At 38.6% G+C, this 22,883-nt stretch overlaps 1 protein-coding gene across 3 annotated transcripts in view; it reads left to right on the top strand.

Annotated features, from left to right (window-relative positions):
* lrp4 (low density lipoprotein receptor-related protein 4) overlaps positions 1–22,883 on the top strand; it is a 113,230-nt gene that overhangs the window by 74,552 nt on the left and 15,795 nt on the right. For all 3 annotated transcript variants that reach the window (XM_044143317.1, XM_044143309.1, XM_044143326.1), the window contains exons 7-17: positions 4,711–4,830; positions 4,926–5,051; positions 5,697–5,822; positions 6,348–6,482; positions 7,845–7,970; positions 8,353–8,583; positions 9,642–9,798; positions 10,333–10,550; positions 18,477–18,653; positions 21,382–21,507; positions 22,619–22,827. In XM_044143317.1, coding sequence (XP_043999252.1) covers positions 4,711–4,830; positions 4,926–5,051; positions 5,697–5,822; positions 6,348–6,482; positions 7,845–7,970; positions 8,353–8,583; positions 9,642–9,798; positions 10,333–10,550; positions 18,477–18,653; positions 21,382–21,507; positions 22,619–22,827 — 1,751 coding nt within the window. The remainder of the gene's footprint in view (positions 1–4,710; positions 4,831–4,925; positions 5,052–5,696; positions 5,823–6,347; positions 6,483–7,844; positions 7,971–8,352; positions 8,584–9,641; positions 9,799–10,332; positions 10,551–18,476; positions 18,654–21,381; positions 21,508–22,618; positions 22,828–22,883) is intronic.

Below are 22,883 nucleotides of genomic sequence, written 5' to 3'. Positions count from 1 at the left end.
AGAGACATAATTTAACACCAATCTCAAGATATTAAATTATGAAGACAGGTTTCTTTTAAGACATTTTATATATATATATATATATAGCATTTTCATAACAATAGAAGTTAACATAGTTACTTGTGACAAAATGACACTATGTGCCCAAAAAATACACAATACTGCCATAATTGAGTTGGGTGTCTGAAATAATTCAACAAAATGTAACATTTGTGAATCTCACTAATGCTCATATCTACAGAAATATTTACTGAAGTTGACTCAATGTGTCTGTGATTAAACAACAACTTACCAGACTTGCTGATGGTCGTTTTGAACACTGAGTGGTCTGCACACTTAGGGTAGATTTGCATACCATGTGTGAATTAAATCAACTTAATTCAAATTATCCTGGACACTAAGTATCATCAGATGTCAAGAGGGCCTTTGACTACTTTGGAGAAAATAGGGAGGATTTCACACTTCTTTTGATAGCTGCATAAGCGTTGTTCTGCCACAGGGGGTGAACAAGTGGATTCAAGGGCCAATAACAGCTACTTCAAAACTTCTAGGTCCTCCTCAGGGTTTTATTGGGGTTTATTCAGGGCCCTCTTGGGGCCAGAACCAGCTTGACATGCACTATTGTAATGTGCAGTGTGCGGTGGCCTTCTGCAAAATATCAGAGCAGGTTGAGAGATCAACAGTGCGTGTCCTGATGTGGTATTTTCCACAAACCTGGCCCTTGAGGCGCACCATCGTGCTTTTTGATGTTTCTTTGCTCCAAAACACGTGATTTAAAGGAACAGAATTCCCTCAGCAGCTTCTTCTGTGGTTATGTTGAGCCCTGTCATTTAAAAATCCTCTGAAATCAGATTTCTTAGAAGAAACTTCATAATAAACGTGTATTGAAACAGCTAAATGTTGATCTCTAGTTTTCTGATCTATAAGTAAATAGTGATTTTGTTGGGTTTTCTATAGTTAGACAGTCGTGTTATTCTCTTTAAGCTTCTGTTATCTCCTGTAGGTTGTTTATCTGATGTGATTATTTCCTGCTGCAGTGCGCCAGTTGCTCATAGTCCCACTCTCAAATTAAAAAACAGCTGCTGCCTCCGGGTGCTGTATCTCTTTAATAAAGACAAAATGCAACATTCCATGTTATTTATTTATTTATGCACTGTTATTTCAACGTTCCAAATGCAGCGATGGGACAAGAACAAGTTCCAAGGGACTGTTAGAAACCCCAAACTAATAACATCCCAATAACTCACAAAGGACCATATTAAGTCTTGTGCGTAAAGTGGTTCAGTGGCACTTATTTGGTTGCAATAATTATTAGCCTGCATTTGCATGAAGAGACTCCTCTTAAGGGAAGGATTCTGAAGGTTGAGCTAAAGCAGAGAGACAAAAAGACGACCAGCTGCATTTGTTCAAAGTCCGTTCTTTAGTTGAGATTTCCAAGATCTGCTTTAAAACATCTGCCAGCTGCTACCGCTTTTTTGCATGTTGACACATACTGAAGCATATCAATTCTTGTGACTTAAAAGTAAGAGCACATGGTTGCAATGCAGCTTGTGTTGTCAGCTAATAAAACTTCTAAATTGTCAGTCATAGTCAGTTTATTCTTCTTCCTACAGAGAGAAAAAAAATCCTCCTGTAGAAATGTCTGGTGCTCGCTGTCCTTGATCTTCCATGTGTGATATTCTATGCTCCTCTTATTCACTTTGTTTCATGTTGCTCCACCTTATCTCATGCATACACACACTCAAACACAGGCGGGTCCATGCCTTTGATGAGTTTATCATCAGCATGATAACCACAGGTTCAAGGTTTCTCACTGCTATTTGATCACTCATCACTAGATATACCTAAATCAGCCAGAAGTCCCTGGATCAGCTCAGGCTGTTGATTGGAAGGGCAAGCATGTGAAAATCTCCACATGTGAATGGCCTAACCAAAGCCCAGAGTTCAATACAACTAAAAATGTCAGCTTTCAAATGCTGCCAATCCAAACGGAGGGGGGTGGAGAGGGTCTGCAGAGACAAATGAGAGCTGATATCCCAAAATAAATTGTAGAAACAAATTTTAAAAAATCAGTGAAAAGTTATTCAACAAACAGAAAGCCATGGGTGTGGATACTTATGAAATGCTGGATTAGCAATGTTTGACAGTAAAAAAAAAAAAAAAAAAAAAATTTCTTAGAAAAGATGTCCATTTGGCATATTGCATCTTTTAAAGACACAGTTATGGAGCGTTGTGTGTAGATTTTTGAGGAAATTGTTTATAGAAAAGGTCTGTAATGAAACATAATCCAGAAGAAAATTCTGAGGCTTACAGAAATGTAAAAGAAAAACAAACATTTCAAATTTTCGAATAACATTTCAGCATCCTGCTCACAGATTGTAGGTCTTGACAATCGCTCTGACCTCTCTCTGCTAATTTGCTGCTGTCCTTCACTCTCAATCTGCCCACTTTATTTTTGTTACATTTATTTCTGGCCCATATTCATCCATATGAGGAGGATATGGGGTGGGGGGGCTTCCAGTGAATTCTGTTTCATATTTTGTGGACACACTCCCCCTCTTTCACACACTGACACCCTCAGAGGAGGCATTCCTCAGAGGCATAAGACTGCCCATCCTCAGACAGCATTCCTTGGCATCCACTCTCCAGACACATGAAGGGTGCTTTGTTACAGGAGAAGTCTCTCTCTCTCTCTCCCTCTTGCTCTCCCTCTCTCCCTCTCCTCTTCTTTTGGCTCAAGTGAATCTTCACTCACACCACACGCACACACACACACACACACACATCAATAATCTCAAAAATACCCCAACTTGCATGCATCATTACCACATGGGGACAGCTTTTGGCTTCATCGCTGAGCACATGAACTTGGGATTGTTTGTGAGTTTTGTGTGTTTGTCGGTGAGGGAGAAAGTTGCGGATGAATCTTTGGGCGTGCGTGTTTCTCCTCGGCATCCCACACTGATTCACTCACTTTTCCATCTCTGTCTCTGTCTGCTGGTTTCTCTGCGGGGAAAACCACCTGCTGTTTTGATCATCCTTCTCTTCTCCTGCCCAGCTGATAGGCGTGCACATGGAAGCTTCAAGCTCCACATCAGTTTTTTTCCCCTCCCTCTCCTCTACACTTTCTTGCTTGTCATTTCGTTCCTCTTCCATCGCGCTCTCGCTGACGCTTCGATGGGAGCTCACTCCTGCTGTCAGGAGGAAACATGTCAAAGGCGTACTCACACACACAAGCTCAGGATGAGGATGTAAGATGCTTATGTTTGATTCAGCTTTAATCTTTTCATCCACCTACATCCTTTTTTTGCTGCCATTTTGGGCTTCACTTTGATCTCATTGCATGTAGTTTAATGGAGAGAGATTTAAAGTTTGAACAGCCAGTATCAGCTTTCAGATAATCACACAAACAGACAGATTAAACAGGAATAATTAATGACGGCAAGGAGGAAGTATTGCTGGTGTTAGAAGCTACTTTTATCTATGAAACTGAAGGATTAAATTTAGAGGCTGCATGAGGATAAGATGTCTCTACAAGTCCATTTTTAACAACCTGATAAAAGGCATCCTCATGGGAAGCCTTTCTGAATCACATGTACATAAATTATTTTAAGTTATGTACATATTAACTTGAATGAACCCCGTGACGTTTGGACCCTTTTAGATTTATTCATCCTAACAAGCCCAACCATAATATAAACCTCCTGAATTAGTAAAAAGTTATACAAAGTAAAATTAGTATTTTCATTATTTTTTTTTTTATGTTTGATTAAGCCTCTGATTACTAATAACCTTGGCAGTTTTACATTTGAAATACTTTAATTCAGCCATTCAACCAAGAAGTTTTTCTTATTGGAAATGAGATGAGCAAATATAGTGAAATATGCAGTTATTTCTGATCAGATTGCATTTCCACTGGTAGTTTGATGCATTTCTTTCTGGCTGGGCTTCATGTCTTTGACCATAATCTTTAGCTACCTTCACAGATCATTTATTAAATTACAGTCTGAACTTTGACTGGGCCACTTCAATATAACCGTCACTTACAGTGGAAAGAAACCGTCATTACACATGCTTTTAAATTAACTTGATGAAACAAGCAAGGAATTGATTGTGTAGACAAAATCATTTTCAAAAATCACTTTCTATTGTACACTGTTTAAGTTTGTCAAACTATTAGAGTAGAAAGTCTTGAAACTTGTCTCATCTCTAATTCTTAAGCCCATTATTTTCTTTGTACACCCTCCTTTAAGCAGCACAACAGCACTTTATTTTCTTGAATCTGTTACGAGATTGAAACACATGGTTAGCGAGATCTTTTGGAATTGCTCTATTTAGCTCTGGGTCCATTTTTTTCTCTCACCTAACTTCTTTTATTACGTGGAGGGCCTGAGATGGTCATGGAAGGTCAACTTTGGATCTTTTATTTTGGATCATCATTGTACAGAAAAAGTAAATGATCGTCCATTTTCAGTTTTCTGTTGGACGTTATTAGATTTTTAGACAATTCATGATGTCATGTTCTCTAATAAGGTTCCAATGATGCTAAATGTTCAGAATATTGAACATTTAGCATTGTAGAAATCTCTGAGAATAACAAGAGTCTAAAAAAACATTGTAATATTTAATCTTAACCTATATAACCTCAATATATTTCTTTTTGGGACTTACTCTTAGAGCTAAAATCCTCAAATGTTTGTATTTGCACAGCTTCCCATCAACCCTGCAGATCAGTTGAATTCATGTGCAGTAGCGGCATGTGCATCAACTCTGGCTGGAGATGTGATGGCGAATATGACTGTGATGACCAGTCGGATGAAAAGAACTGCAGTAAGTATCCGCTGATCCTAAAAATCATCGATAAGTTCTGTTAGAAATGCTCTACAAATATTTTGTTTAATTTTTTTTTTTTTTTTTTCCCGTAGCTTCATCAATGTGTACAACTGACCAGTTCCGGTGTGGAACTGGACGTTGTGTGCGGTTGTCATGGAGATGTGATGGTGAGGATGACTGCCCGGATCGGAGTGATGAAGAGGGGTGTGAGAAAACTGGTAAGACTTGTAGATATTCTGTTTTTAGAGGCTAAATATAACCTTCACTTTAAAATGTAGTCATGACAACGGCTGTGAAGTTATTCTGTACTGAGAAAATCCCTGGTTTTTTTTTTTTTCTTTTGAATGAGAAATTCAGTTGTTTCTAGAAAACAGTCTTATTGTTTTGACTTCATGTTGATGTGAGATGAACACTATGTTCCTTGAGACACTCTGAACAATTTACAAGTATTGTTAAAAAAACACAAAATAACTTTCTCACTCTTAAAAACTGTCTTTATTAAAAGAAAAAATAAATTTTAGGAGAAAATTGTAAACCAGGACACCAGATCTGGTTTACTATCCTGCAGCTTTTACATGCATACCCAACACACCTGAAAGAAGTGAATGGCTTCTGTTGGGCTAAATGACATCCTATTGGGGGGATTGGGCAATTTGATTATGGGATATTGAAGAACAGAGGCATTTGAAAAGTTCTTTTTCACACTGTAGTTGTGCCACCCTCTTTGAAACATTTACACTATAGAGCAAAAAACAAAATTAACTAAGATCCCCGTATTTTAAATAAACTATAAACAATAGATGTCTAATAAAAACAGACAGTGACTCGTGTCTTATGGTCTGTATTTTCACACATCCGTGCAGACAGTCCTCCATGTGCTCCTGATCAGTTCCAGTGTGGGAATGGCCGTTGCATCGGACAGAGAAAAGTGTGTAACGAGGTTAACGACTGCGGTGATGGGACAGATGAACAACCACACCATGACTGCAGTAAGTGTTTCAAGAAAATAAGCACCTTTTATTGCAATTAGTCATGAATTCACCACATTATATTTAGTGCTTACTCCGTAATTGCTTGGTCACTTCAGTTTACATAATAGATGTTTTCTGATGATCAGAGTTTCCTATGAAAATGTTTTTTCATAGTCAGCTGGTATTTTTGCAAATATTTTTGCCACTGAAAAAACTCAGATCTTAAGAGGCTCAAACAAATGTTACAATGTTCTCCAAAACTCCCAAAAAGTCAAGCAAAGGTGAGATTTGGACTCTCGTAATGAAAGAAAGGTCATGTTGTCAGCAGAGTGGTTCATGGAACAACTATATGTGGCTTCAGTAACGTTCAAATACATTTCTGAAGGAGCATGTCCTGTTTGTGTTGATAAAGTTCAGTAACCTCAACCCTCACTCCTAAAAGTATTTCCAGGTCCAACATCAAATGTGCCAGATGCTTTTCACATTTTTACTGAATCAGCAAGCTGTGTTCATGTCCTTGTAATCTTTCTGCACTTCCTGTAGGGCCACGCTCCAGTGAGGGCAACTGTAACCAGAATAATGGAGGCTGCTTACAGAAGTGTCAGATGGTCAGAGGACTGGTCCAGTGCACCTGTCACAACGGATACCGACTGACCGACGACAACAAATCCTGCCAGGGTAATGCTGTCTTTATGTGTGTGTGTGTGTGTGTGTGTGTGTGTGTGATGTGTGTGTGGGGCACCAGGGGCGTGGATTACAATGTGACAGAGTTTGCTGGTGAAAGTGAGTGAGCAAGGGTGTTAATATTTATGATAACTTGCCAAGTGCTGTGTGTTGTCTTCACTGACTTCCTGGGAGTGACATCAATCCAACATTATTCTGCATGAGGTGCCGCTCTTACATCCCACTTATGAAATCTTCATTTATATCCTCAAGGGAGTCTTGGGAAAGTCCAGAAGCGTAACTGATAAGTAAATGGTTGAAAATTTCATTTTTCTTTTCCCAGAAACCAAATCAGAAGGCATATATACAATACCATGCTGACTGGGCTATGTTAGCTGTTTGTAACATTGTAACTGAATCTGGTCTGGTTGAAAAAAACAGTAGTTGTATATTTAGATCCAATTACTAAAATGAAAGTTATTGTGACTGAACTCAAAACCTTTTGCCAGTGTTGTCAAAATGCAGAGTACGGCATATTTTAGATGTTTCGGTAGCTGCGTTTCCATTGACTGTATAATAGAGCAATTTGACTTTTCAAAAATAAATTCCCTTAATTGGAACATGAACTTTTAGGAAATCTGTTGTTTTTCGATATAATGTTTTTAGAGCCAAGATGATTTGTGTTTTTTTTTTGGCTTTATAGAAATTGGTCTAGTTCACAAAACTGCAATGGAAGCACTTTTTGTGCATCGCACAAGTCACATGTTCAACAACCAGATGTTACTATTGGCGGAAAAGACGCAGAAGACAACAACAGGAAGTAGTTGGAGGATGACGACACGGCATGTTTTTTAATGACTTATCATGTGAACAAACTCATTCATATGTGACTTTAATTACGTTTCTCTTTTAATGGAAACACTGCAATTGCAAAATAGTGTTTTTTCATCATTAGCAGAATGTTAGTTTTGTCACATATTTGGAATGGAAACGCAGCTACTGCTTCAAAAAAACCTGAGTGAAATTAAGCCATTAGCAGCAGCATGTCATGCAATGGGACATTCGCATCATGTAAGCGCAGTCCATTAAATGCCCAGCAATTGTAAGATGTGGTTATATTAATCTGTCATATTCTTATCATGGAGTTCACTGGGGCCTTTTAGGTAACTAAAAGTAGGAAGTTCCAAAAGTAGGAACTTTTCCTTAAGTCAAAAGATTAGAGGCTCAAAATAAATTAATTCATCTCTCCAGCTCAATTGTTCTAAAACTGTTTTTGTTCCTTGAACTCTTTTCTAGCAACTTGTCTCTTCCATTTATTTTTAACCCTAAAGGAAATTATTGCCACAGTCAATATTTCTTTCTGTGTTTTTTTTCCAGATGTGGATGAGTGTGCGGAAGAGGGTTACTGTAGCCAGGGCTGTACCAACACAGAGGGGAGTTTCCTGTGCCGTTGTGTCCACGGCTACGAGCTTCGGCCTGATAAGCGCAGCTGCAAAGCTCTGGGTAAAAATCACTACTCTGCTTTTCTTCTCTGACATATCGCCGGAGACTCCTCAAGGCTTGACCTCCAATAAAAGTTTGGTTGCACAGTGGTTCCACTTTTCTTAAGTTGTAACTTTATCCACTCAGCTGTTCCGGGGTCTCTGTTTCATTCCGAGGCTTCTGAGGTAGATTTAGCCGTGCTCTGGAGGTAGAGTGCAGGTCTGGTGCAGCAATCCATCAATCTGCTGCAGATCAGAGTTAAACCTGGGTCAGGAGCGCCTGCCAGGCAGCTGCCACAACTCATACCCTCAGCTCAGCTGAAATTATTGCCTGCTGTTATTAAAAGCATCCTTTGGTCCTGCCTAAGTGTTTTATTCTCTTTTGACTACAAACTTTTCTTTAGGTCCAGAGCCGGTGCTGTTGTTTGCAAACCGCATCGACATCCGTCAAGTTTTGCCACACCGCTCAGAATACACCCTCCTGCTCAACAACCTGGAAAACGCCATCGCGCTGGACTTCCATCACAGCCGAGAGCTCGTCTTCTGGTCGGACGTGACGCTTGACCGCATCATGAAGGCCAACCTCAACGGCTCCAACGTGGAGGAGGTCATCTCCACTGGTCTGGAGAGCCCAGGTGGGTGTGGTAGCTAATGGGTTCAGCTTAGGGGCAGCGGCATCATTCATCATTTATTCAATTTATTCAACTCTGCTTCTCTCTGTCTGACGATACTCAGCCCTGCATCTTTCCTTCCATCCATCACCTGATTAATTTTGGAGCTGAGCCAAATAAACTTGAGCTGTTTCCTTTATTCCACATCAGGCCTCTTTATGATTCTTTAGTACAGTCACATTTCTTTGTATCAATCTCTGATGCCCTCTTCACGACCATCTCAGCTTTTTAAGAAAAAATTTTATCATATGTGATTGCAGTTTAATATTATGTTACAATCACTCCCTGGGAATGAGATAGTCGGTTTCAACAAAGTCATAATTGGGGCTGGGCAATAAATCAGCAATAATATATATCACAATAGACACGTGATCAATATCAATAAATGATACGCCTGATAGTAGTCAATAATCAATAGACTATTCAATAAACTCCGATACAGAACCACACAGCATTCTGGGAGATGTACACAGAGAAAAGGCTTTTGCTGCTCACCCTCTCATGGTGGGCTAAGCACGCACTCTATGGTTACCTAGCAACTCACTCACTCTTTGGTTACCTAGCAACAACCTGTTGAATTACTTGCACAACAGCAGTTTTAGGTTTTCACCATTGTGCCTCATAACTGCTTACAAATAAAAAACAGGGTGGAGTGAAAACTGTCGATAAGACAGGAAAGATCACACGACCAGTTTGGCAGACTTCAGATATTTAAAACAAGAAAATTAACAACAAAGATAGACAGTTATCGATACCTACTGAAATGTAGAGCTCATATCATAAGTTTTTATACCATATTGTCCAGTCCTCATCACACTGATGCAGTTGGTAAAAATACTTATTCTATTTGTTCAGCTACCAATAACATAACCTACATGTTCAATAAAAAAGAGGCCTGTAATTTTAATCTACAGTTTAGGTTTTTATTTAATTCAAAGGATATGTGATAGCCAACATATGTCCACAGAATCCAACTGAATCATTTTAATTGGGTAAAAAAAACTTGTTTTCCTCTGCTTTAGGGGGATTAGCTATTGACTGGATCCACGACAAGCTTTACTGGACAGACTCCGGGACGTCCCGCATTGAAGTGGCCAATTTGGATGGGACGCACCGAAAAGTGTTGCTGTGGCAGAATATGGAGAAGCCCAGAGCCATTGCATTGCACCCCATCGAGGGGTACGAGTCGACATCCACACACACTTCATAATTCACCCCAGATGCTTTCAAATCCACACACATTCATATATGCATATCCCCTCTGGACATGTCCCAGTTGTAGCGCAGCAGCAGCAGAGCAGCGATTAAAGTCTGGCAGTACGGCATTACCCACAGGCGAGCATCTGTGTGGAACAAGTATTTCACAAAAGGAGCAGCAACTAACTGCGTCCTCCTGCCTGGTTTCATGTTGTTCGGTGGCAGGAGAAAGTTTCCTAAAAGGCCCCATTGAAATTTAAAAGTGGAAAACTCGTGCGGCATATTAGAGAGCTCATTAGCATGGGGTAATTAACAAATGAGGGAAGGAAAAGTTTCTGAGGTTACACATAACAGATGAGTGACGATGAGGAGGACGTAAATGTTGGAGGCAAAGAAAACTTGTTTTGGTAAATCAAGACATCTGCTGCGTCTGAAATCCTGACAACAATCTGTTGTATGCCAGCTTCAGCTGTACAAGCACGAAACTCACCACGAATGTCCCATTTTCCCCTTCAGTAAGATTTACTGGACCGACTGGGGGAACACGCCACGCATCGAATACGCCAACATGGACGGCTCGAACCGCCGGGTCATCGCAGACACACACCTGTTCTGGCCCAACGGCCTCACCATTGACTACGCCAGCCGCCGCATATACTGGGTGGACGCCAAGCATCACGTCATCGAGAGAGCGGACCTGGATGGACGCAACCGCAAGGCCGTCATCAGCCAAGGTAAACCGAGCCGCCTTTTGTTTTTTCAGGCTTCGGATGATGTAAGGACGAGTTCAGATCCAGAGAGAAAAGTAGAATACTGGCATTTATTTGGGAGACTGAAGGAGACGTTGAATGTTTTTTTTTCTTCCACCTTCTTGATGACAACATATTTTTATGGCTGACTAAACCTGATTCATAAAACCTTCTGAAATTTTACAGCACAGGTTGTGTGCAGTTTCTATGATTTGAAGATGATGACACACTTGCTAAAGATATATAAAATAAATTCTTGTTTTATTTCAGTAGTAAAGTAGAAAAAACGTGAATAAACATTTAGTTTTTGTACATTTTACAGTGTGGGAAGAAATCCCCAATTAACAAAAAGGTCTTACAAAATCACCAGTACCACAATTATTGGCACATTTAGCATTTTTAAAAATTAATCTGAGTTTCTAGAACTTTCTAAATTATAATTCTTTTCTTTCTTTCTGCTTCCTTGAGGTATAAATATGATATGACTGATTCTCCTAGCCACTCTTCAAAATGGAAAGGAAAAGAGAACCTCTCATTCATAAAGGCAGACACATATTTTTTTTCATGAGTTGAGAATAGTTACTCATCAAAAAACATACCCTTATATTAAGTTTTGAACTACTAAGAAGTTTAAAAACAAATAAGAATACAGTTTAAAAACTAAAACTACTTCCTTTATAACCCCGTCTGTTGTTCTTCAGTAGAAAACGAGGATATTATTTTTCTCATTTCTCCATTTCACACATAAAGAATGATTCTGTTGTTTTATTATAAAGGCCTAATGGATGTTAAGTGGAAACACACTCTTTGAGCTGAAGGTGTTGTTACATAAAGTAATGTTAGGGTTGTGGTCATAAGCACAAGCCAGACTTCAGTTCATAACTTGATTCTGGATTCATGGTTCAGCATGGTTGATGAACAGCATGGTTGAAGGAAAAAAAACAATATGCAAAAGAAAGCTTGTTAATTTACAGCAACATGCAATTTGTGCGGTTATAAAAGTGTTTCTAAATTGCATCTGTTTCAGTCAATTTGTGCTTAAATTCATTCAAAATAAAAGCAATACAGGGAAACATTCTACAGAGATCATGTTACTGTCTTTGTGGAAACCGTTCCCTGTTTTTGGGAAAGATTTAGCTTTATACTCCACATTCTTTCAGTTTTTTCTCCAAGAATCTAAAAGAGATATATTTATTTAATTTAAATCTGATTACAAGGTAGAAGAGAGGTCAGGCCAGAGTTCAGTTTCTCCCTCAATTCTCATAAATTATCTCACTTGAATGCAAAGAAGCACACATACACACGTTCACAGATAATGTAGCACTGCTGCACTTCTCCATGTGGAGTTAATTAGTGCCGTATTTCCCTTAAAGAGCATGCATGTGTCCACCAGTGATATGCACAGGCACAAAAAGCATAAATAAGAACAAAGAGCAAAGTGCATGCCTCTGTTCATGTTCCCTGCTGAGAAATGTGCTGATGTACATCAAAGTACAGATCGGGTTTTTAAAAAGCCACTCACTCTCACACACGCACACACACGCAAACCCACACTTGAGCCAGAGTTGAAGAAAACAGACATGTTTGTTTCTCAGGTTTTTATGATAGTAATAGTGGTTCCCCGGTGTGATTGTGTTCAGTGTTTCTCGGTTGGCAGAGAGGCAGCCAGGCAGAACACTCTGATCACAGTAGGTTGTTAGTGAAACCATTGAATTCAACAGTGATGCTGGAACTGGGAGTAATGGCACCGAACTGGATGGCCTCTCTTCTTTTCAAGAGAAAAGCACAAAAAGAACTTTTAGGTGGAGATCAGATTGGCTTTGTCACTTTCTGATGCCATGAAATAATCAGAGATTAATGCAGTTTTAATCAGATTCGGATCACATTCTGGACTGTGCTGTTGCGGTGGTTGGACATTGTGTCCCCAGAACACAGTGGCAGTCCAGCGGTGAGAGCTGTTCAAATTAGGGGAGGTAATCTATGTAAGCAGCTCAATTTTTGGACTTCACAGTGGAAACACACAAAATAAAATGCAGTGTAGGTAGAAGAGATGGTTCCAGGAAATCATGTTCCAGTGAAAAGACAGTTAGGAATCCACAGTTGACACACATTATATTGCAATATTTATATAAGAACATAAATGAGTAAAAAGCTGTTTATTACTTCTTTTTCAGACCTGTAGGTGCAGCATTCATAGAACCACAAACACAAAAATTGTCCTTGAAAAACATTCCCACATGAAATAAGATCCTTCTGGTTGCCTTTTACTTTCAGAAGTGTGATTTATATTACTAACCTGCACACAGTTCAAAAATGTAAACATATTTTTGAACTGAATGACATTTATTGTGGCTCTTTTGGAACAAATAGTGGAGAAAATAACAAAAATAATATTTCTGAATTCTGTCATTTTTGCTTTTTATTTAACATCATTAAATAACATATCAAGACAACATTAAATACAAATTCTTATAAGAATTTTTTTGTGATAACTGATATAATACATATACCAAACACACAACTTTATATCTGTTCTGCATTGGGGAGCTTAAATAACTCAAATATTTAAAATGACCAATCAAGTGGTCAGAACTCAATTTAGGTATCTGTACTTTAAGGACTGTGAGTGGAGAAATTTCACAGTTGTCTTTCCAATTTCTGTTTGTAAACTCTTATTGCCAAAAAGTGACTAATTTTAAGTCCAACTTGTATTAGTTAAAGTTTGTTCTCTCTGAAACAAAATCCATTAGTCAAGCTCCAGAAGGGTTTTTGGGAAACTCGCATGTTGGAACAAGAAAATAACTATCTTCGGTCTTATCAGGAGGAACTCATCCAACAAACAAATTTGTTTTTAATAGTGATACAGCCTTGTACAGACACATTGTACAAATCTGTCATGACATCCATCCATGCAACATGCAAATAGATCATAAGGTGAGTTGTACTCCTCAAAGAAATTTGAAGTGTGGGCATTAACTTGTATCTGCCAGAATGGCCTCTAAGCTTTGGAGTGTTTTTTTGATGAAGTGGAAAGATGGTGGAAGCCCATCAGTGATGATCAGGGTGTTAAACAGTGGGAAGAAAGAGGACAGGGGAAATGTTTGATGTGGGTGTGTGTGCAGGGCATCATTCCTATGAGCTCTTCTTAATGATGTGTGCTCTGAGGATAAAAGGCTGTAATTGGCCCTGTCCTTCCTCCACAGCTTGTGTTTGCTCAGACAACACACAAGACAAATGGGACGTTTTCCTTTTTGTGTGTGTGCGCGCAAGAAAGTGTGTTACACTCTGAGCTGCTGTGCCCAGGAATGTTAACGAGTACTCATCCCCCTGCACCTATAGATCTGCATGTGTGTGGGTGCGTGTGGGTGTGTGTGTGTGCGTGTGTGTGTGTGTGTGAGGGAGCTGGCTGGATATGGGCCAGCCCCCTGTGGTGTGTGTCACAGATGGCGACGCTATCCGGCCTGCACACCTGTTCAGCTGGAGGTGGTGGGACAGGAAGGACAGTCTGGTTGTCTCTGCAAGTTTGTGGGAGTGTTTATTAATTAATTTAGTTGCTTTTGTGCATTGTCATGATCATACAGTAGCTCTGCCAGAGACCAAATACGTCCAGCTGTGGTTTCACAAAACTGTCTCCTCCACAATAACCGGCTGACTGATGTATATTATAATATTCATTACTTCTAAATGTTTTCCCTTAAATGTATACTTTTATGTCATTTATGTATTCACTTTGTGAATGCACAATTATAGTTGACCTGAACAGTTTTTATTATTTAATTCAGGATTAATGCATGCACATAGCATAAGCTTAAGATGTAATCTAAGGCTGTCAGTTTCTAAAACTTAATTAGAAAAACCTAAAGGAACTATGGCAGAACAGAAGAATAACTCATTCCTTACTTATTTCCCAGCTTTTCTTTTCTCAAAATCTCTAGGAGATAAGATCATTTTTTTATATAAGTACCCTAGTTTCTCTGTAATATTTTAGAAAATCCATTCCTTGAGTGTACTTGTTTCAAAAACATTGCATGCACGCTGTTAATAATTTGTAGACCCCCCTTTGTGCCAATAAGAACACACTTTGTCTTTTCACAAGATTTCACTACGTTTAAGCACGAGAGGAATATTTCACCACTGCTTGTGTTGCAATCAGTTGTCCAGAGTTCTAGGTCCTTAATGCAGTATTGCTCACCTCATGTTTTTATAAGATTCATACATAAAGACTTGGAGGGCTGAGCTACAACATTTGTTGGTAAGAATGATCATTATCCTGTTTACACACTTATTGAAGACGGATTTTCACTTTTCTGGTGCAAATCTCCAGATTGTAATTTACAATACTTTGGTATTACAAAATGCTTGTTATGCGAAACATTATGTCAAGGTTTCTTGGGGCTTTGAATGAATCACAGGCCTACAGCATCATAGGTCTACCACCTTATTTAATGTGAGGTTCCAGTGGTAGTTAAGGAATTGCTCACATTTTTGTTTGTGAAGTTTGGACAGATAAAGTTCCTAACATGACTGGTCTGACTCCCACTGGTCAGCTGGCAGACATCAGATGGTTTTGGACATGTGGTCACCCAACATGCCTTGTATACCACAGTTCCATTCCAGGGACACAAAACATGTTGTCTTATATTGTCATTTTGAAGAGGGACTCAAGATTATTGTCACATTTATACCATAGAGAAACATGCCATGGATTACCAAGTTTTGCAACACTCAAAAATGTATATGAATTAAAAAATACTATTCACACGTTTTCCAGTAATGTGTAAAAACCTATTGCAGATGTCACTGCTCTGCTTCTGTTACATTTTCGGTGCCATTTTTGCTTCTTCATCTCCCATTTTGTAAGTAAAATGAGGCTAAAACCAAGACATAATTTGTTATGATACATTGGGGAATACGAGCAGAGCAGCAGGCTGTGGATCTCTCTAATATCAAAATTCCTTTTCATTAAGCTACTTCACATCAGAGAAAATTAATCTCAAAGCGAAATGAAATCCACAAATAAAAAATTCAACAAAGATGACTCCAGCCTTTTTCTATCATCTTTCTGTCCAGCTGGAGGCGACGCTGTGTTGCTGATGAGCTCTTGAAGCAAAGTGCGACAGATTTTGTTAAGGCGTTTGAGGACAGGAATGTGCCACATGTAGGTTAAAGGTGACATATCTGTGAAGACTTGCTGGAGCGTTTGATGCCCCTGTCCGCCTGCAGCTGCTCCTCCAGCTGTCCCGGAAAAGCAGGGTGTGAAGAGGATAAGAAAGAAGGTGACCGTGTCAAAACCAGGTGCCATCATTGATGTCGATGACTTAGGAGGAGGAAAGAGGGTTCAAATGTTGTCTCCTTTACGCTGCGATAAGATCAGAAAATACACACGTTTTTATCAGGATCGTGCACCTGGATCTGTTTGAGGAGGCTGGGGGGCATTTTTAATTATAAAAACTGTAAAAGGTTTGACACCTCAGAAAGAAAAGTAATTTGTATTAATTTGTAGCTAAATTACGTACATTCATCTGTATTGTTGGGTAAATAAGTTTGTGCCTTGCAAAGCATGCCGACTGAAACAATGAGACTGTTGTTTTGCTGAGTTTACACTCGAGTACACACAGTCACTCTGGTTCTTGTTGCTCATTATCATTCCAGTCTTCCTCCCACTTTGGCCATTTAGCAATTGACATTTATGTTGTGTCGTAAAACACTGTCATTAAACTAGCCGTGGTGTTTTGAAAAGCTAAGCACCAGCATGCCCGCCTCAATCACCGCAGCCACTCTGTGTTGCAGAAATCACTTTTTCCATCCATTCAGCAATCCCATCCAACTGCTTGTTCAGCTACAGTTCTGCAGAAGGATTAGGATGGAGGAGAAAAAATACATTTAAACTGAACCAGCATGGCACAAGAGTCCTCCTCAGTAGTTGACACGTCCCTCCTCTGGTCCATTTTCAGGTGAAGGTCTAGCTCAGACATTTGTGTAATTAGAAAAAAGTGACTGCATACTGCAAGGATCTTCAATTTTGAATTTTTCAAGAGTTCTGAGAAAAATATTGCAGCCTGCAAAAAGATTTATTTAGCTGATTCCCAGACAAGTTTATCAGCGTTAACTAAAACTAACAAAATAACAAAGTGAAATTGAGAAAATGTTTTTTAACTGAAATAAATAAAAAATGGTAATTAATCTGGACTAACTGGAACAATATGGAACTAGATTGTATGTTTATAAACCTAAAACATACTGAAGTTATATATCCTTTGCTTTTGTGTTTATGTACTTACTCTAGTCTGCAAAATGACGACAGCAAAAATTGGGAGAAAATACTAGTCAGTTAATTGTTCAACAATAGTTGAATACATTGATGTCGATGACATAGGAGGAAAAAACACACTCTAAGAACTGTTTAAAAATAACTGAATTAGACAAACAAAAAGTCACAACAAAATAAAACTAAATCAAGAAACTAGAATAATTATAACCCTGTTCCAAACTTATGGACTTTGACTAAGCCATTTTTGTGTCTCTGGCTGTACATTTGGAGCTGCTTACTTGTAGAATGGAAACCTCTGGTTTAATCTGAATAAATTGCAGCTAAATAGAGGATTTCCATTTTTAACTCCATTTACCTTTCCTTCAACTCTGACCATCTTTTCTCCCCTTGCTGAGGAAAAAAAGCATCTCATAGCATGACTCTTTTTTCATAGTGAGAATTGTGTTTTCAGGGTGATGTGGAGTGTTACTATTCCTCCACACATGCTGTGTGTTTACCAAAATGTTACATTTTGCCTTATCTGGCTGAAGCAACCTTTTCCACATTTTCAGGATTTCTTTCAGCAATAGCTAGTACTCTTCCAAGCAACTGTATGTTAAACCAAAATGGAGTTGAAAAACTGGTGGTTTACAGGCCTTAACTAGCATTCCAGTCCTCATGGGCCGGTGTCCCTCAACTTTTAGATGTGCCTCTGCTGCACCACACCTGAATAGAATAATTAGGTCATTAGCAAGTTTCTGGAGAACTGATCTACACAAGGAGGAGGTAATTAAGCCATTTCATTACAGTGTTTTGTACCTGTGGCACATCTAAAAACTGCAGGACAGCGGCCCTCAAGGACTGGAGTTTGACACCTGTGGTATAGACCATCATCTGACCTAAATAACCCAACTTATTGGCCCACATGAGTAACTGTTTCATGATGGAAACCCAAATAAAATATATGCATGTCTTGAAGGCTGTGGTGAAAATCTGGAATTTATTACTGTTGAGATTAAGATCTTCCATCAACATTTGCACTGGGGATAATATGGAACTAGATTGGAGTTCATAAACCCCATACTGACGTTTGCCGCATGTCTCCCCCCCTCTCCTTCCCCCTTTCCTGTCAGCCTACTTTCGAATAAGGGACACTAGAGCCCATAAAAGACCCCCTGGCGGGGAAAAAAAAAATCTTAGAAACGAACTGGCCATTATTTGTCTTATTGTGTTCATTTTAAGGATTTCCTTTGATCTTGCAATCATATTTTGGGCAGAGAAGTCAGATTATCCAATGCCCTTGGTTTTTGGATTGATTGGCCACAACAAAACCAGCTATTGGCTAGATGAGAGGCTAAATAATTCATAGCAGTTTTATATACAGACAGCATGACATCAGTCAAAACCACGGCACTGAATAGGGAAATATTAAGTATTTTCATAGAAAGAGCCAATTGTAACATCATTCAGTTTGTTTGTTGTGTTCTCATCCAATATAAGTCATTATTTTTGCTCATTAAAAAGCTGTGAAATTTGACATTGATCTTTTTGCACATTTATGAGTAACTTTTCACAAAAAAATTATCTTTTATTAGAAAATGAGCTTTGATGGTTGTTGCTTTGTTTACTTGCATTTTTTCACCCAGTCTTTCTCTGGTTAGGCCTTCCGCATCCATTTGCCATCACGGTTTTTGAGGACAGCTTGTACTGGACTGACTGGCACACCAAGAGCATCAACAGTGCCAACAAATTCACAGGCAAAAACCAGGAGGTTATCCGCAATAAGCTCCACTTTCCCATGGACATCCATACCCTTCACCCTCAAAGGCAGCCTGCAGGTCAGTACACAACTTGAGCACAAGAATATTTGTATACTTTCTTGGTAACAGGTGGCATAGTGAAATAAATGGAGGTGAAACCAGTTAATGAAGGTAATGTCAGCATTGATGTAACCTGTTCAACTTAAAGATGATGGACAGTTTGTGATTTGCACTAGTTGCAATCTGAAATGGCGGTTCTGAAATGGAAAACAATAAGAAATTGCCAAAACATCCAAATTAATTTTTTTTTAAATTTATCTTCAGGCTGTCTGTCATGTTCTTCAATTCATTGAGGTCAAGTGTTATATATTTGTTAGTTTACAAATTGACAATATGAACAATCTGTAGCTTTCTAACAGCTTACAGCTTGAAGAGATGTTGGATTTATTAATGAGACTAGGCCTCCCTCACTGCTGGTTTTAAGGTACAGATTGACATATTGAAAACCTGCCAATGGCTAGTTAAATTAGTTTCCATAGTAACAATTGAGAAATATGTTAAATAGCTTAGAAATCAAAGAGGGGCACAAAGAAGCCAAGAGCATAAGCAGAAGAAAACTCTACACTGAATTTAAATTCCTGAAAATGTATAATTGTTTATCTGCTGAGAAGCAACAACACAACAATGGTGTCATGTGAGAGCACTAGGTTAGAGACCTCACAAATTTCCTCCAATTCTGACCAGCATTTACTCTATTTGTTTTCTCTATGCAGTGAATTTGCAAGTCTGACTTTACTGCACATATCTGTGTTTTAATAGTAAAGGTTACACTACATCAAGGTAGCTGTCACAACAATATGCTTAAGATACCATCAAGTCTGTTTAGTTTCCCTTGGCAACATGGCTCTGAAAGACACTTACAGGTTAAGACACTATTTACCCAGATTAAAGTTTATTCCATTTCCAAAACCCAAATGGAGTTGAATTTATAGGCTCATGTGAAACATTCACTTTTTGCAAAAGCAATTTAGCGCTCCTTGTGTGAGATTTTTAAGATCAAACCTTTGGGCTTTGACGTCAATTTCTTTGTGGTTCCCCATAAATAACTTCACGATCCAGATGTCTGACTCTTTTTTTTCTTTTTTGCTTGTCTTCTTTTCCTTAATGTTGTCTGGGGAAAAAAACTCTCGCCAAAAAAATGCCTGACCAAATGCCTCAGGTAACACAGTGAGCTTTACTACCTTTGCCTTTTAACTGTGTTTTAGTCAGATGTTTGCTCTACCTGCATTACACTTCTGTGTGGGCGGAGCAATCTTGCCTTGGCGTCATGTTATTTATCAAAGCTAAATGTTCAGGAATAATGTTTGGAGAAAGCAATTAGTCATTTATTCAATTAGCAAATCTGCTTATGCCGACGAAGGAAACATAAAAATTAAACATCCCTGTAAAAGAAAACATTTTATTACATGACAATTATATGCTTGCGAACCACACCCGCGATTGCGTCAGTGAACTGATTGTTGACTCAGTCACAAGACTTTCTGTCGTAGCCTTTGCATAAAGTGTTTTGTCCTTCCATCAAATCCAACATTCTAGTTGTTGAATAATCCTGGGTAAAACGTGTTTCGAACAGAGAGATTGGGAGGAATCTGTTCTCTTTCCTTGTTCCATGGATCTTCCTCTCATAGATGATCTTTGTTGCAAATGTGTCCAACGTAGCCTTTTTCTGTGTTAGCAACAAATGGACAAACCTCCTTTTGATATATTCTTACTAAGAAGTTATTTATTTGGTCAAGAAAACAGTCCTTTCGGTTTGCAGTCAGGGAGTGTTAGCCTCCCAGATGGCGCAGAGACATTACATCGTCATCAGCATATGGTTGTGCCTTTCTATTTTAGACAACGTGACTAAGAAAAGTTAGAAAAAAATGCTCTCCTCCCCCCGCCCCCATTACATTTTCTCTCCATAAAGCAATGGAAAGACTGTGATTTATGCATCTTTCATACTTTAAAGATTTAAAAGTTTTAATGAAAATGATAATTGGTCTTTTATATCCCATAGCAGTATTTTTTCTTTATTTAAAAACATAATAAGTTATGATGGGAAATGTTTTTTCGACATCAATATTGGTAAGTCACTTGTGGCTTTCAGAAAATGACAATATTAAAATAATACACAGATACAACTCTTGAGGTATTATAGTGCAGATGAGAAAGCTTGCCTTACTGAGACAACAGAATAATCTGCTGCAGTAGTATTAGATTATGTTGTGAACTGGTGAGCTGCGAAGGTTTTATTAAAATGACAGTAAAATCTTGTATTCTTTGATAGCAAACCATGTTGCTCTTGACATGCAGCCAAGAGAAAGTTTTTATGTTTGTACTGTTAACAGGACTGTTACCGTCTGACTCTAAAATGAACTGTGTGCTGCCTCCGCAATGCCAGAGGGAGGTCAGGCACTGGTGTTTTTGTTTTAGATGATGTTCTGTCAGTCATCTGAGCTCATGTTGGTGTAGAGCTTAAAGACCAAATAAAGGGCAGACAGTGTGGCGTTCCAGTAAAATCCAGACATACACCTTCATTCTAAAAGGACCTGACATTCTAAGTTCTTTGGTTATGGTACTTTAGGTGCATCACAAGGGAAGCGTTGCAGAGTATGCTATTTGATTTTTGACTACAAGTTCATTTGTATCAATTAGAATACTATGGAAAACTGTGAGGACAGAGTGAAAGGTTTGCAAATATGGCCTCTGTCAAATTTCACAAAACAACTGTAACATGAGCTCTGTGTGACTTCTTGTCCTGAAGGTGGCAGAAACCGCTGTGGATCCAACAATGGAGGCTGCAGCCACCTGTGTCTCCCCAGCAACAAGACCTACACGTGCGCCTGTCCCACTGGCTTCAAAAAGGTGGACAGCAACAACTGTGCTGACAGTGAGTCAATTTCCCTCTGCTTCCTATTTTTTATTACAGCGGCATAATCTTACACTAAAAATGCTGAAGAAGCTACACTTTAAGTGAAGTACAGTTAAATATTAGGAAAACCTGTCCCATATTAAAAATAAATGATATGTACAAAAGCAAATTACCACAATTACTGGGATCCTGATGGCATCAATAAATACCAGTAAGATTGAAAATGCATTTACTGTGAGCAGTTCAATGGTTTAAGTCACACTTCTTTATGTGAGTGGTGTCTTAAAGAAGCACATTACAAGTGGAAATGTTTTTCAAGAGCAGTATTTGTATTTATGGGCTATAATTACTGTGACTCACAGTCACACAGTTGCCTAAAAAAGATGTAATAAATGGCTATCGTCAATTTAATAGTCATCACAACAGTACAACAAAATATGATAATTTCAAGTCATATCGCCAAATTTTACCAGTAGCTGTTTTGGTCACCAAAACCTACATTTATCAAACAGAAAATTTATTTGTGTTATTGACAGATTTATTAGCCAGAAAAATTATAATCCTTAAGAAGGTGACAAATGATGTAAAATATTTGATTACGTCTTTTGCAGCCTCTGCTTCTTGACAGTTTTATAATAAAATAGTCCATGCTGGGCAGCTGAATTAGAAGAGGTAATCCTGTAACAGTCACATAATTGGATCAACATGAGAGCTGAGGTGTGAGCTGCTTCAAGAAATGAAATTTTAGAGGACAAATGAGCATGCAAATTATAAGATATCTACCTTATTCAATATGTGATAAGCATTTTACATTTCAATGTAGTCTAATAACTGCTGAAATAAATCTTACTTTTATAAGCTTTTAATTCAACTATTTTTTTTCTATTAGCTAATTTCACAAGTTGTATGAGAAACATCTTATGTCATATTCTTACATGGCCCCTAGCTTTTCATGTAGATCATGCCTCTGTAATTATGTTGTGATTTATGATGCTAATCAGTTTATTTAATTAAATGTTTCTTTTAAGAGCTGCTAGATGTTTCTGTGGTAATGCTGTTGTTGTTGTTTTATTGTTGACCTCATTGTTAAACCTAGAGGACTGACAGAAGACCTTTGGTCTTTAATCAGGTCTTGACAAGTTCCTGCTTTTTGCCCGAAGGACGGACATCCGACGAATCAGCTTTGATACCGAGGACATGTCCGATGATGTCATTCCCCTGGCCGACGTGCGCAACGCCGTGGCGGTGGACTGGGATGACAAAGATGGCTACATTTACTGGACGGACGTCACCACAGACTCCATTAACAGAGCGCTGTGGAATGGTACCAACCAGGAGGTCAGTGACATTTCCAGTCTGACTGAACTCTAAATGTGACTTGTCCTTTTAACAAT

The sequence above is a fragment of the Gambusia affinis genome, linkage group LG02, assembly GCF_019740435.1.
Source record: "Gambusia affinis linkage group LG02, SWU_Gaff_1.0, whole genome shotgun sequence".
NCBI classification, from domain to species: domain Eukaryota; kingdom Metazoa; phylum Chordata; class Actinopteri; order Cyprinodontiformes; family Poeciliidae; genus Gambusia; species Gambusia affinis.
This window is presented reverse-complemented; position numbering and strand designations above follow the sequence as displayed.